Source organism: Argentina anserina, chromosome 1 (assembly GCF_933775445.1).
Source record: "Argentina anserina chromosome 1, drPotAnse1.1, whole genome shotgun sequence".
NCBI lineage: Eukaryota > Viridiplantae > Streptophyta > Magnoliopsida > Rosales > Rosaceae > Argentina > Argentina anserina.
Genome location: NC_065872.1, coordinates 4,134,616 through 4,148,610, shown reverse-complemented (window position 1 = coordinate 4,148,610; position 13,995 = coordinate 4,134,616). Strand labels below are relative to the sequence as shown.

General features: G+C 38.0%; 3 protein-coding genes across 4 annotated transcripts; 1 reads left to right on the top strand and 2 right to left on the bottom strand.

Annotated features, from left to right (window-relative positions):
* Positions 1-2,914: 2,914 nt before the first annotated feature.
* LOC126804971 (DEAD-box ATP-dependent RNA helicase 17) lies at positions 2,915-6,343 on the bottom strand. Its single transcript, XM_050532050.1, has 8 exons — positions 6,215-6,343; positions 5,810-6,136; positions 5,606-5,714; positions 5,164-5,510; positions 4,986-5,059; positions 4,424-4,728; positions 3,772-4,012; positions 2,915-3,492 (listed from the first exon to the last, which is right to left on the bottom strand). Exons 1-8 carry the CDS (start codon positions 6,339-6,341, stop codon positions 3,244-3,246), a joined length of 1,779 nt encoding a protein of 592 aa, XP_050388007.1. The 5' UTR covers positions 6,342-6,343; the 3' UTR covers positions 2,915-3,243.
* A 710-nt stretch (positions 6,344-7,053) lies between these two features.
* LOC126804972 (uncharacterized) lies at positions 7,054-9,224 on the top strand. Of its 2 annotated transcripts, none has more exons than XM_050532053.1 (6): positions 7,054-7,445; positions 7,555-7,648; positions 8,089-8,207; positions 8,291-8,374; positions 8,634-8,729; positions 8,818-9,224. In XM_050532053.1, the coding sequence occupies exons 1-6, from the start codon at positions 7,173-7,175 to the stop codon at positions 8,872-8,874; spliced, it is 723 nt and encodes a 240-aa protein (XP_050388010.1). In that variant the 5' UTR covers positions 7,054-7,172; the 3' UTR covers positions 8,875-9,224. The 2 variants fall into 2 exon arrangements, with proteins under 2 accessions (XP_050388010.1, XP_050388009.1); XM_050532052.1 differs by having other exon boundaries at positions 8,628-8,729.
* Positions 9,225-9,908: 684 nt separating this feature from the next.
* Positions 9,909-13,094, bottom strand: LOC126804970 (beta-galactosidase). The gene is made up of 13 exons (XM_050532049.1): positions 13,008-13,094; positions 12,745-12,888; positions 12,571-12,659; positions 12,382-12,487; positions 12,087-12,290; positions 11,842-12,003; positions 11,551-11,747; positions 11,288-11,391; positions 11,094-11,203; positions 10,772-10,999; positions 10,465-10,679; positions 10,098-10,371; positions 9,909-10,016 (listed from the first exon to the last, which is right to left on the bottom strand). The coding sequence occupies exons 1-13, from the start codon at positions 13,092-13,094 to the stop codon at positions 9,909-9,911; spliced, it is 2,028 nt and encodes a 675-aa protein (XP_050388006.1).
* Positions 13,095-13,995: the final 901 nt, after the last annotated feature.

The window sequence follows — 13,995 nt, the reverse complement described above, 5'->3', positions numbered from 1 at the left end:
TCCCTAAAACATGTCATGTTTTAATCCCTAAAACATGTCATGTTTTATTCCCTAAAATATGCCATGTTTTATGCCTTTAATGATCATCTTCTATTTAATTGTTGCATGACTTGGCTCCATCTTTTTTTCTTTAATTATCTCTTCAATCAAATCTGAAAATAAGAAAATAAAATCATAAGTAAGAGATAATTAGTTTCAAAACCTAACAAGGATTCCTAGTCAAACTAGGACTCTAAACCAATTATGCGTTTTAACTCATGTAAGCACAAAAATGCATCCAATACCGCTCAAGACTCTTATTACGACTCAATGACTTAATAGTACAACAATAAGGGCTAAGCAAAGTACAAATTGAGGTAAAAACATGTTAAAAACGTCGCACAAAGTGCTCCTATCACAAATTACATGATATGAGTACAAAACCAAAGATCATATGCATAACAACTAATCGTTAACTTAGTGAATGTGATTTACTTACCAAAGACACTGTGATCCATTGTGCCTTAATCCGAAGTCACAAGGTGCTAGGTAAGGTCTTCTGTTAGTCACTACTCTTTGCTTTCTCAATGGACATAAACTCACGTAAAAATTCGTAGTGATAACAGAGACGTTTACCATTTATATATAGAGAATCTTTAACCCTTAAGAGTCATTCCATTAAAGACATCTTGTAAGTTAAGTCATCTTATTTAGATTCATGATTCAATACTGATTTGTAATCTTGCTTCTAGACTTAAATTAGGATTCCTTACCATAATGATATAATACACGAAATCATTATGAACTAGATTTGATTCTATCTTTGTTTCCATGTAGAAATAGATTATGACATTAAACATCATAATCCTATAATATGTGATATGTCCAAAATTGATCTAACAGTAAGTAGTAATGTGCTGAAGAATTCGGCACTGTACGTGATTCTCTACAAGAAACGAAAGCTTTAATTCTTACTTCTGTTTTGCGGTTAAAATTTAATTATTGCTGCTATTTTTTTCTGACCCATAGCAGAACATTGCACCCAATTCATTTCGATAATGATATATCAATAAATTCTGCATAAGGTACTGGTATGTATCTAATACATTAGACTCGTCATAGCTATCTTAGCAGGCCGGTATCATTTATAAATTCCACATAGATACAACATGCACGACCAGACATTTTTCAGGTTTGAAAGAGTATTGAATAACATTTATCGATATAGTGATCGAGGATGGTCATACGTACCTAATATTGGATCGGATAATTAACCCAATTCATGAATAATACTAAGCTAGCTGCTTCTGTATTCTATGTATGCCTAAAAGTTTGAATCATTGGTCATGATGAATTCTCAAATGGAAGATCTTTCCATAGCATATCTGGTCGAGGTTTCGCAGAATTAGCACAACATGTTCATTTCCCTTTCTTAATGCTTTAATCAATAGCCCGATTTGACTTAGAGCAAACGCAAAATTATGTCGCGTGTGAAGTTTTACTTAAATGTATAAGATCATTTCATGATCAACGTCTCCTATCATGCTTGAAACACTAGCTGAAGCAAAGTCATGGTGATCAAAGGACATGTCGCGATTTTAAAGTTGACGTACTTGTCCTTTAATTTTGTAGATCTCTGGCCTTCATCGTGTTATCTTGTAGTTTAGCGATTATAGTGTACTCATATGATTACATCGGTTCTCTTAATTAAATGTGATTTGTTATATTTGTCTCAACAACGTAAATGTATTCTAATTTGACACGTTAATACACAATTGATCATCGTAAAGCTACCAAATCTCAAAAGTAAACAAATTCAATCATTTACATACATTCCATTGCGTTCTAACACAAGAGTAGTCACCTTATTGCATTCCTCTTTCGTATACGTTCACTCCAAACCGGTCGATGTTCAAAGAAGGAAAGCTAGCTAAGTTGATCTATCGACCCGACAAGATGGACGTGAGGAGGGCCGAATGACAAGTGCTGGGCCGGACCGAATTTAATGACGGGCCTACCTTTGTCGTGCAAATTGGTTCCGAGTGTGGGGCCCAATGGAAACCCGACCAAGTGATGCGAGATTCACCTGACGTGGGAACACCAACGGCCACATCATCACGTTCATGGTCCTCACTTCGTCAACGCGTCTGATTTGCTTTGAGGAATCGATCTCTTTCGGTGTGACTGTGTGAGCCTATATATGGAATTGGGACCCCTTTTCCTCCATCAGTCCATGACTCCATGTGGTTCTGATTTTGACTCTTATCTAACAAAGGTTTGACCTAGGCTGTTATGTCCATGTCTCCCCGACCGGTTCAAGATTCCGGAGGTCGGAGTTCGAATTATTGAGAAGTCTTTCTCATTAGATATAAACGAAAATATGTATACCAACAACGGATGCGTGCAGACATATTAGATTAGACGCAAGTTTTTCCTAACAATAATGTTTTATTAACAGTTCCATATTTGACTATGTGATGATACGAATCAAGTTTAAATTGTACATTGCAGATTGGGGGTGTGCGAGCTTCTCTCCATTCATAGGAAGCAGACTTGCTTCGTAAGCTTTCGTCCTAATGACTTAACGGTAATTTGATTTAGAAAAAATAGTCCGCATGTCGGTCAGAATTATGAGTTTATTTTTCCCCTATTTTTATCTTAGACCATCAACTCTTGGAGGAGAAGAATTTGGCGTATAGTAAGGACATGTGATATGATGAGGACGGTGGATTTAGTCCGACCTGTACAGAGAAATCAGAAATGGTTTGAGTTTTGTAGATAGCACGTTGGTGAATGTATAGGCAACACATAATTGATCCTTGTATTATTTTGTAGAAATGTCGTGTTATTATTACATTTGGAAGTATTACTCCGCACATGTGTTGTAGTTTTACCAGTTTAGTAATAAGTTTTACAATCACATAAAACATATAGTGAATCGAGAAAACAACACTGGGAGCTGTAAGAAATGAAAAGAGTGACAAGAGAGAACAAAAAGGAGCCCAAACTGTTCAAAATGATTTGTTTGTTGGGCTACATTTGACCTGCATGGTAACCCATAAAACACCCTATTGCTAACTTGTTCTAATAACAAAACCAGAAGATAATAGGACAAGTACTCTAACTAAGGAGATCACTCTCACTTGCACTTGAACAGGCATACAACATGCGCAAACTTTGTTATAGCACACAATGATAATCAAAATAAGCTTCACCGATCTGCATCTCCCTCAACTATCTTTGTGTTAGTATCACGATCAGCAATCATGTTTTCCTGGTAAACTTCCGCTTTTTCATTCCTCCTTTCTGCCTCTCTTCCCTCTTCCTCTTCTGTGCTTGCTTGTGAAATGACCCCCCAACCAAGGAAGGTTGTTCTTTTAATGCAAAGCTTTTCGCAACATGTCCCAAGTGAAGCTTCTTTGCTACAAAAATTCTCTTCAGCTCACCACGGTGGGCAGTGTACGCACGAACCCAAGAGCAAAATGCATTCTTGGCCAAAGTCTTTATGTTCGGCTAAGAAAACAAATTAGAGACGATATGTTAGTGATTCACAATCAATTTATATCCTTATTTCCTTGCATCTGAAACATTCCTAGCCATAGCCTATTAGCAATTACTTTATACAAGTATCTGGTGATGATCAGTGAGTCGTTCAGGTTTCAACTTTTAACATTAATGGAGCTGATGAGACTAGTCTTAATCTTGAAGATAATTTCTAAACAACTATCCCAGCTAAAGCACAGGGCATTTAAACTTAAAGCCATAATAAGAAACACAGAAGAAATGAACTACCTGATCTGTAAACGCTTCAAGTGCCTTTTGCAAAGCCAGCACCCAAGGATGTGCATCAATGGAAACAAACTTCCTGACATGCTGCTGGCCATATAGTGGAAAACTATCTAATACTTTGAGTAGCGGATATTCTACTAGAGAAACACTATGCTTCTCCAATTCTTTCAAATAATCGATTTCAATTGGCTGTAGAAATAATATTGAATCTCCTCTTTCACCCAGCCGAGCCGTTCTGCCAACCCTACAACAAGCATAATAAAAACATCACGCCCTATCCACAATTTGATCTCAACACTCACATAGAAGAAACCTTGATAAACTTTCCCTCGAGAAGTTCAATGTTCAGAAACTAATTTCCCTAGAAGATTTCCCTCATAACAGCCACCAAGAAAACAATATTACTCCAGTTAAAAGAACAAAATTCAATTAGTTATCCAGGCTTATTGAAATAATTGAATAAAAAAGACTAATCTATCTCATGAGGAAACTCAGGGGCACATAGGTGCTTCATGATGTATGGTCGTTCGATAATACACAGTAGAAGTTGGGGTTTTTTTACCACAAGACTAAAACCGGTGAGAGCCCAAAAGTCAAGCAGTTTGGGTTGGATTATCGCACATGTGAGAAACATAAGGGCTGAAATCTAACATACCTATGCACATATTCTGTAGCCTCGCCTGGAGAATCATACTGTATAATACATCTGACCTTGGGAAAATCCAAACCTCTAGCAGAAACATCTGTGGACAAAAGAAGAGCTGATTTTTCTGTTTTAAAGGTCTCAAATGTGGTTCTTCGATCCACTTGTTCCATATTGCCATGTAACCTGAAGGTCTTGCATCCAAGAAACTTCTGCTTGATTTCTGATCCAGGTCCGGAATTAGGTTTGAATTGGAACTCACTTATTAAGGAGTAGTGAAAATCCACTGCATCACATGTTGAAAAGAATAGCACAATCTGTAAAATGAGTATGTGAGTAACTTGAAAATGCAATAACATTAAAAATGAAGATGAAGACTACAGAGATAGACTGAAAGTAAGTTTAACAATAAAATAAAATTTTTGAGGAATTCAGATTGTGCGAAATCGGATTTGTCAAAGAGGCATAAGGATTGGCTACAGAACATTGGTTTTAAGATGAAAAAAAAAAAACACAATCAAACTAGCCACTGTAAAACACCCCTAAAAAAATGGAAAAATAGAAGTAGGCTTACTTTTTCAGAAGTTTCTCGCTCAAAAAGATGCTTTAGAATGGAAAGAAGTACAGCAAGCCGCGCATTACATGGAACTGCAGATAAATTTGATCAGAAAACTTGCATCACCATGTCTACAAATTCGGTTACTCTCAAGTCTCAACCAAAAAGGAACACATAAAGAACTATTGATACACACCTTTAACATATCTCTGAGTCAATTGAGATGGAAGTCTATAATCCTCATTATTAGAGCCGGTGTCCTTCACCGAATATTGCGGCTCCTCTGTGTCAGAGTCTGAAGACCCTAGAGGTTCAAATTTTGTTATCGATTGCCTCTTCTTATCAGGCATACCAATCAAAACCGGTTTCTCTAAGCTCATCTTTGCAAGATGATTAACCTTTTCATTCAAGGTCGCAGACAACAGCAAATTCTGCCTCTCAAATTCAAACTTACTCGACGCACCACTATCCTTACCATGCTTCCTCGAACCCAAAAGATCTAGTATCTCCTCTATCTCCTTCCCAAACCCCAACTCCAATATCCTGTCGTAAATCCACAATTCCACACAATACACAGCTAAGCAAACCTCTCTCTCCACATCAATAACAGCAACAATAGTAACAAAATGTGGCATTACCTATCTGCTTCATCGAAAATGATCCACCGCAAATTCGTGTGCGTAAACGACGCCGTATGCTGCAAATGATCCAACAGCCTCCCAGGAGTAGCAACAAGAATAGAAATGCCTATAACAACAGCAATGCAAGGGTTTAAGGTTTTAGTGTTTACATCAAAATTCGAACCAATTCTCGCAACGAAAAACTGCGAAATGTCCAGTTACCTTTTCTTAACCTAGCCTTCTCCTTCTCCCTCTTCTCACCTCCCATAACATAACCAGGCACAATCCAGTGAAACCTGTGCAACAGCTTCTGCAAAATCTCATAAACCTGCAGACACAGCTCTCTCGTCGGCACCAGAACCAACGCAAAGGTCCCGTCGGAGCGCTGCACCCGAGGATCTTGTAAGCTCAGGTGGTGGACAACCGGAGCTAAATACGCCACGGTCTTCCCCGTCCCCGTCGCCGCGTTCACCAGCACGTGGCGGCCGGAGAGAATCACCGGAATCGCCTGGGCCTGAACCAGAGTCGGTCCTTTGAACCCTAACCTCTCTGTTCATCAAAATCATATCAAAATCTCTCCGAAATTAAGGCCTGAATTTCCGGCTATGAAAAGGAATCGAGGTCTACCTTGAAGCTGGTCGCATAGATTGGAGTGAAGACCGAGGCTTGAGAAAGACGAAGCCGAGAAAATCTCGCCGTCTTCTCCTCCTCCTCCTCCTTCGGCTTTCGCGCTTTTTTTCTTGGCGGCCACCATTGCTAACCACCCTAATGTTTTTCCAGCTCAAATTTTAGTTCTTATAAAGATCCGACCCGGTCACCATTGGGCTTTGCCTTGGTTTTTTCAAGTTTTAAGCTTTCAATAATTTTCTACTCTTAGTAAGCCAAAGTGAGAGTAGGTCCGGTTTATGCACCAGTGCTCGGTTTGGTCTTGGACTGGATGAGTCTAACTTCTCAAACGGCCGCAACATCTTAATAATATAATGAAGGGCCGCCAAACAGTAGTCTGGTCAGCAACACATTGCGATAGTGGTCTTCCATTTTTGTTCATGACAGTTTTTATCTTTCCCGCGTCACTATTCTAAAGTGAATAAAGTTGCCCAAATGCCTGATATTGAGTCTTTGCTAGTTAGGAGAGGTTTATGTTATTGTTCAAGTGCAGTTCCGTTCACACGGTTAGTAGTTGATTATAGAATTCATGCTCAACTATCATTAGATGTAAATCTAAGGATTGAAAATAAAATAACTTAATTTTAAAAATATTCTCCTTACCTTTGAATTTACATCAAATGGTAGTTGAGTATTAATTACATGATTACATACTGACTGTGTGAACGAGACTGTGTTCAAGTGTTTATTTCATTACTAATTGTTCGGCTTTTACGTCCCCTTTTATATTAACCGGACACCAGGCCCAAGCCCATATTGAAAAACGGTTTAAAAGCCTGGAAATTGAAGACCGGAGGAGACTGGAGGACGAAGAGGAAGACGACCTTAATGGTGAAGTGAGGCTTTCTCCTGATCGAAATCTGCTTTATTAGTTAGTTTCTGTTGATCGGGAATTCGGATCGGTTTAATTGGGCTTCAAATGGTCACGGAAATCGATAGCTTAGAGAAGGGCTTGCTGTCCGGGGCTGGAATTGAAGAAGAGCCGGTTCTCTATGCGGCGTCGTTTCAGGAAATGGAGGACAATTTCGTCAAGTACCAAACAGCTCAGTGGGTGCTGTACTCGGCGCTGTTGATATTGGCGTGGGGGATGGGGTTGTTCATGCTGCTCTATCTGCCGGTCCGGCGGTTTATTCTGAGGAAGGATATCCGGTCCAGGAAGCTTTACTTGACTTCTAGTGCCATTGTCTATAAAGTAGGGTTTGATTTTATTGAAGGGTTTGGTGTTTCTTTAGGGGTTGGTTGATTGTTGCATTGTTGTTTTAGGATGTGATTGATGAAGTGAGTTTGTTGGTTTAGCTCAGGTTACGAGGCCGGTGCCGATTCCGTTTTTCGGGGTGTTGAAGAAGGAGAAGCATGTTTTGTTGGCTTCGGTGGCTGATGTTGTGATCGAGCAAGGTAAGGCATTGGCAAGTTGCTGCATTTTTTTTTTCGTTTCGCTTGGTAGGTATATATATTCTTGTGGCGATTCTTTTAATAGTGTCCTTTTGTGAAGGGCTAGAAGACCATTTTTTTGTGTGAAAGTTGTTGCAGTAGTTTGATACTTTGAATGATTGTTATCTACTTGTTGAACTGCCTGTATGACGTGCGACTAGTTTGATGCCTGTTGATACTAGGCATTGGAAATTTGGCATTGTTATCCGGTTTGGATTTGTATTTTTGAGTTCTTGTGTCATTATACTTGTATGGTTTGTAGAATGCTGTGTGTTGAGCAAAAGTTTGATGTTTTCTTTTTGGTTCCCCTGGCACTGTCATCAATTCTATAGTTGTTCTGTTGCCTTGGACTTGCTCATGGTGTTACGACTTTTACCCAATGTAAATGCTATTGTCATACTCAGGATGTCTGCAGTCTCTCTTTGGGGTCTACTCGCTTAGAATAGAGCATGTTGGTGTCAGAAGGCCACCGAGTGATGATGTTCAAATCCACGGCATTGCCAATCCAAGTGCTTTTCGGAAGGTACCATGAGTTTAATTAGCAGATTTCGTGATCTTATTTGAAGTTCAGAAATATGAATTTCTGTATCTTCGTATTAATTGCAGGCTGTCTTAATGCGCCTTTCGAGCATGACAAATGAGGTTTTCTCCAGACAAGTATCTACAATTGAAGATGTTCCAAATTTGAGGGTACGCTCTTATATCATATTGCTGGGCCAAAATATTAGTATAAGCATTACAACTGATAACCAAACTAAATTCTGACTAACTGAAGTTGAAGTGATGATGGACATGTTTTTGACAAGTTTGATCAAAGTTTAATCAGGGCATATTGTTGGTGAAGTCATATATGCTAGTCGATTCTTTTTCTCTCGTTTCGTCATTCTTTTCTCTCCTATTTTTTCTTATTTACTGACAAACTCTTGGTTCTTTTTATTGTCAGCTTCAGATGTCCCCATCAAAATCTCTCAGGCATGATTCATTTTCATACCCAGGGGAGCTAACACTACTGCAGAAACTTGATGAAGTTGGAAGTTCCGTAAAGGTAGATTACTGAATTTTCTCCATTTATCTTGAACACGGGGTATGCTCTTGTTTTTTAATTATGGACTTCCATTTGATGTATATTACAGAGGGTCCAAAGTTTAATCGAGGAGCAACACTCTCAAACTCCCGAACCTATAAAATGAAAGATGTTGCAGATACAAGGGAGTGGTAGAGTTATAAGTTTGTTCCTTCCCCTTTGTCTTAGTTGGACGTTTGGCTCGGCTTATGATCCTGAGCTACATTATTAGCAACTCATCGGAAGCATTAGTGACTGCATTTCTGTTCGTGCCCGCTGACTAGCCATCTATTGTTTTTCATATTGGTTTGTATCCTATCATTTGAAGATACATAAATTGACGCATGTAAAAAAAAAAATTATGATTCCCCTATATGATGTTATTTTCATGAAAAATTTCTCTGCTGTTACATTTTCTGGCAATTGTCATTCAGGTATAATTATTGACCGGAAAAATTTGAAGCGGCTTTGTATGTATGGGTGGATCATTAGATCAATATGAGCATATCAGATTCACTTGTAATTACCGATGCAAGTTCTTGGTTATTCATACGATTTCTCATATAGAATGCATTTTTCTTTTGTTGGAAACATTTTCAAATGGACTACATGTTGATAGATTACATTCGTTAATTGTGTCTCACTCATGCACCATCAAAGTGCTCATGAATGGCTATATTTAGTATAGTATGCGATCTTCACCGTGTATGACATTATTTGCATGGTTGGCAACTTGGCATGTCTGAAAATTGCTAAAAACTGGCTAGGATATTGGCAAACTAAAAGAATAAGGGTTTGATTTCGCTAGTTACGATGGCTTTAAGTACCTCATTGCGAAATCTGTTGGCTAAAACATATTGGGTACGACCTTAGCAATCGTCTTTTTAAATAAGAACTGAGTTTATTAGTCTAAAAAATTGATAAGAACAAGAGGAAGAGTATTAGAACAGGCAAATGATTGTATGCATAAAGATTGAATCAAATGCATAACCATGAACTCAAAAATTAAAAATAAATAAGTTTATATTGCCAAATCATATTACTACAAAATGACCATCAACAGTCCTAGCTAGTTATAAAAAGTAAGCCAGAAACTCACTACGCCCAAAATAAAAACACTAACAAAAATCTTAATATCCCTATTGAAAATAAATTAAAAGCCTAACAAACTGCCTCCACGGCCAGCCTCTTCACAATATCGCCACAGTTTGTGGAGCCAAACTTGCTTTCTGATACGTCAATTGAGCACGCCTCTTTTCCAACACATTCCTGCAATCATACAGTAGATATGATTAGCTCCATGATAGCAAAACGAAGCGACTGATAAAGAAAATGGGGACAATCACTAACCTTTTGAAGGATGGACAAAGCAGTTGTGCTATCACCGGTGCCTTCCCTAAATGATCCACAAGTCCCTTCTGGGTTTCCAAAGCTTGCGAACTTGATAGCTGAAATGGAACGACCTTGGCATGCTAATTTCAATGTATGATTCTCATATGCATTTGCACATATAGTTCCTACTCTGATCGTTTGGAAATTCACATAAGATGGGTTGCCACCAAATTCCTCAAACAACACCAATGTGTTTACATCATCTTGCAAAAAGGATCGCGGAACATGATACCTACAATGCAATCAAGAGAAGTATCGATTAGGATTGATGATAAGATATCCACTACATAGATTAACCAGGTTGAGAAAAATGTAATTAACTTACCATCTTTGAGTAGGTTTGCCACAGTTGAATACACACTTGTTATTGTCGTATGTACCACGGTAGTCACAAGCCTCAAGACTACAGCCATCTTCTGGAGCCAAGTAACTTGGCCAATATCGCCCAATGCTGTGACCATTCACCCAAGCATGGCCTTTGCCCAACCCTTGTAAGTCCACCACGACTGGTTCAGTTCCTAGGGGAGCTTTGAAAGTCGTCTGAACGACACAAACAAAAGTACTTAATCACTTGCTTTTAGGGTACGGTTTATATAAAATTACCACAACTATGAAAATTTAGGGTTCTGTACCTTATACCATGTCATCCTCCTGTTTACTGGTAAAGCTTTAACCGACCACTTATTTGCGAAACGAGAAGCAGAGCTAAAGAGCAGGTCTTTCATGCCATGGAGTCCAACCTTGTATGACCATTTTTGTCCAGAGAGATCCTTGATCACTGTTTCATCTTCAATTTGTCCAACCAGTTGAACAGGACCAAGAATCCCAGTTTTAATGTCCTCAAATCCTCCTCCATAATTCTGATCATGATTTTAAAAAATGCATAAGTAAAGATTATAGTCAATCATTCACAACTCTTTCCTGAAATACAAATTGATATTAATCGATACGAACCGGAAAACCGACTGTAGCACTGAGCAATGAAATTGTGTTCACTCCGGGAACCAACTTGATAGATTTCTCGAAAATGTAGTTGAAGTTGTTATATTTGGACCATTGATCACCTATATATGTTCATTGAATTATCAATAACAGGGCTAATCTTTCAACGAGTACACTAATAGATAAAATTTTAGAATCTTACGTACCGACATGTTCTCCGTTAACATAAGCATGAAGAATGTAACCAGTTTCATTAATCCTCAATGTCATGTTGCCACTCAAAATTGGATCATCCTTACTGAGTTGAACACTGAAAGAAAGAAAAATTAAAGAGGATAAGTGCACTGAAAAAATATCTTGATCATGTATACAGCAGCTTCTGATAAATACCGAGCAATTCTAGTAAGATTTATAATCTGATCGAAAACAATTCCCTCTGCAGAGATCTAAAGTGAAATTCATTACTTACGTTGTCATGTACCAAAGATAATCATCAGCATCATTTGCAACATCTTTTTGGTCCATAAGACGATTTGCTCCAACATCACCTTTACCAAGAAGCTGGGTGTCATCTATCTTCTCGGGCCTCCATGACCATTGAAGAGAAGCAGGTTCGTCCTCAGCCATGTTCACACTTTTTACTTTCACTGTAGTTTGGGTGTTAACCTAAAAACAGTATAACAAAATGGTTAAAAATACAATAAACAAGAACAGAAGAAAAGTAATAGTTTGTAGAAAGGAGAAGAAATTGATTGTATACCTTAGCAGTATTGTATACTTCTGTTTTGCAATCAGGAAGAATACTAACAGACCAAGCAGGAATGGTATGTGTATTTCCTTGGAAAGTGATTGTAGCATCTGCACTGTTATTGGCATTGCCAAAAATGCAGCTACTAGAATCGTTTGTTGCGAACACAGTGGTCTGAAGAAAACAACAACATTAGTTAAAATGTTAAACTGTATCATATAAGAATCTGAATACGTTATGTGAAAATGGTTACTTACCGAGACAGAGTTACCCAATTCTGTGGTGGTAATATTGCCATAAGTGAGAGTATGTTCCATGGATTTCAAAACCTCATGAAGCTCTTTCAAATGCCCCCATTTTGGTTGATTCAGATGGCCATACTCATCAAGAGGGGCATCATAATCATACGAGGTGGTAATGTATGAAGCTGCTGTTCTACCAAAGTTTGTTCCACCATGATACTGAAAGCATTTGTAAATAATGTGTATATCAGCAAATATTGTATCAAAAAAGAACTAATAAATTTTGTTTTAAAACTAATGTACTACTAACCATGTAATAGTTTTGGAATGTGCCTCCATATTGGAAAAACCTTGCTACTGCAAATGCAACGTCCTCAGCAGTTCTGAGAGGGTCTAAACCACCCCAGCTCTTAAACCTTAATTTGCATATTAAGGTAATTAACAATCAAAACCAAATACATAAACTCTGCAATAAATATTTGTGCACTTGTAAACGTACCAGCCAGTCCAATTTTCAGTCCACATCTTGGGAGTGTTTGGGTTACTTGGCGTGAATGAGTCACAATACCAGCCATTACATGTGTTTATCTGATAAGATATAATGCAGGTAATTAAACATTAGTACACGACTAATACAAATAGCTATGCATAATGAAAAAGAAAAATTGCATACCATTGATGCGGGAGCATCTTTCTGTTGACACATAATCCATGGAACGCCAATGTTCAGTGATTCAGCAAAATTTGCACACCAGTTGATGTATGCTTTTCCAGCATCTCCGTAGTATGATTCCACATTCCCATATTCATTTTCAATCTAATCAAATTAATGAAAATTGTCAATGCATCACTAAAATTTTTGTGTAAATAGAAGATAAATTTATATGAATCGAACCATGCATGAGCACGTATAATGATATAAGTAAGCATACGTACCTGAGCAATAATTATAGGGCCTCCTTGAGATGCAAATAGCTTCTCTTTCTTCATCATATCCACGATCAATGTAGTGAAATTCTTCATCTCATTCTGCCAGAAACAAAAAGGAATGTTAAGTACGAGTTCTTAAGACTTGAATTATTTTAGGTTAAGTGAAACTATGAAAGTGATATTACCATGAACACATCGTTTGCTGTTCGAATCTGGCAGTTTGGCAAGCTATGGAGCCAAACAGGAAGTCCACTGTTCCATCATTTAGATATAAAAGTTGATCAGTCACAATGTTTTCATTACATAAGTTAGTTTGTAAAACAGCAAGAAAATATACTAACCCATAGTTCCACTCAGCACAAACATATGGACCAATACGAAGAACAGCATAAAGTCCTTCATCTTGAATAGTTTTGATAAACCTAACTAGGTCAAGATTGCCAGTAAAATCGTATTCACGACGAACTGGTTCATGCACATTCCAGAAGACATAAGTCTCAATTGCATCAAGTCCACCTTCCTTCGACTTACTAATTAAGTCTGGCCACATCTGCATTTGCACAACATGGCAATGAATAACTTGATGATCATGAAAAGACATGAAATAATGAAAGTAGACCGGTAAACCAGACACTAGGGTTTACTTACTTGTGGTGTGCTTCTAGGATAATGAATGGAACCAGAGTTCAAAATCCTTCGTTTGCCATCAATAGTGATTGCTCTCCCATCATAAGAAACGTCTATGGCATTCGCAACGAAGCTGCAGAGGATCACAGAAAGACAGAGCCAAAGAGAGAAGGTAAAACGCTTGGGGAGGGCCATGGTTGTAGAGGGAGAGAAGAGAGATAACGAGTAAAGGGGATGATCAGGGTGTTATCTATATATACGAGAGAACACCGTTGATAAGATAAAATAGAACACCGAGTTGATAAGATACAGAGTTATTATGAGATTACTCGTAATAGGATAGTACGTGTTCTGGGAGTTATAGAAA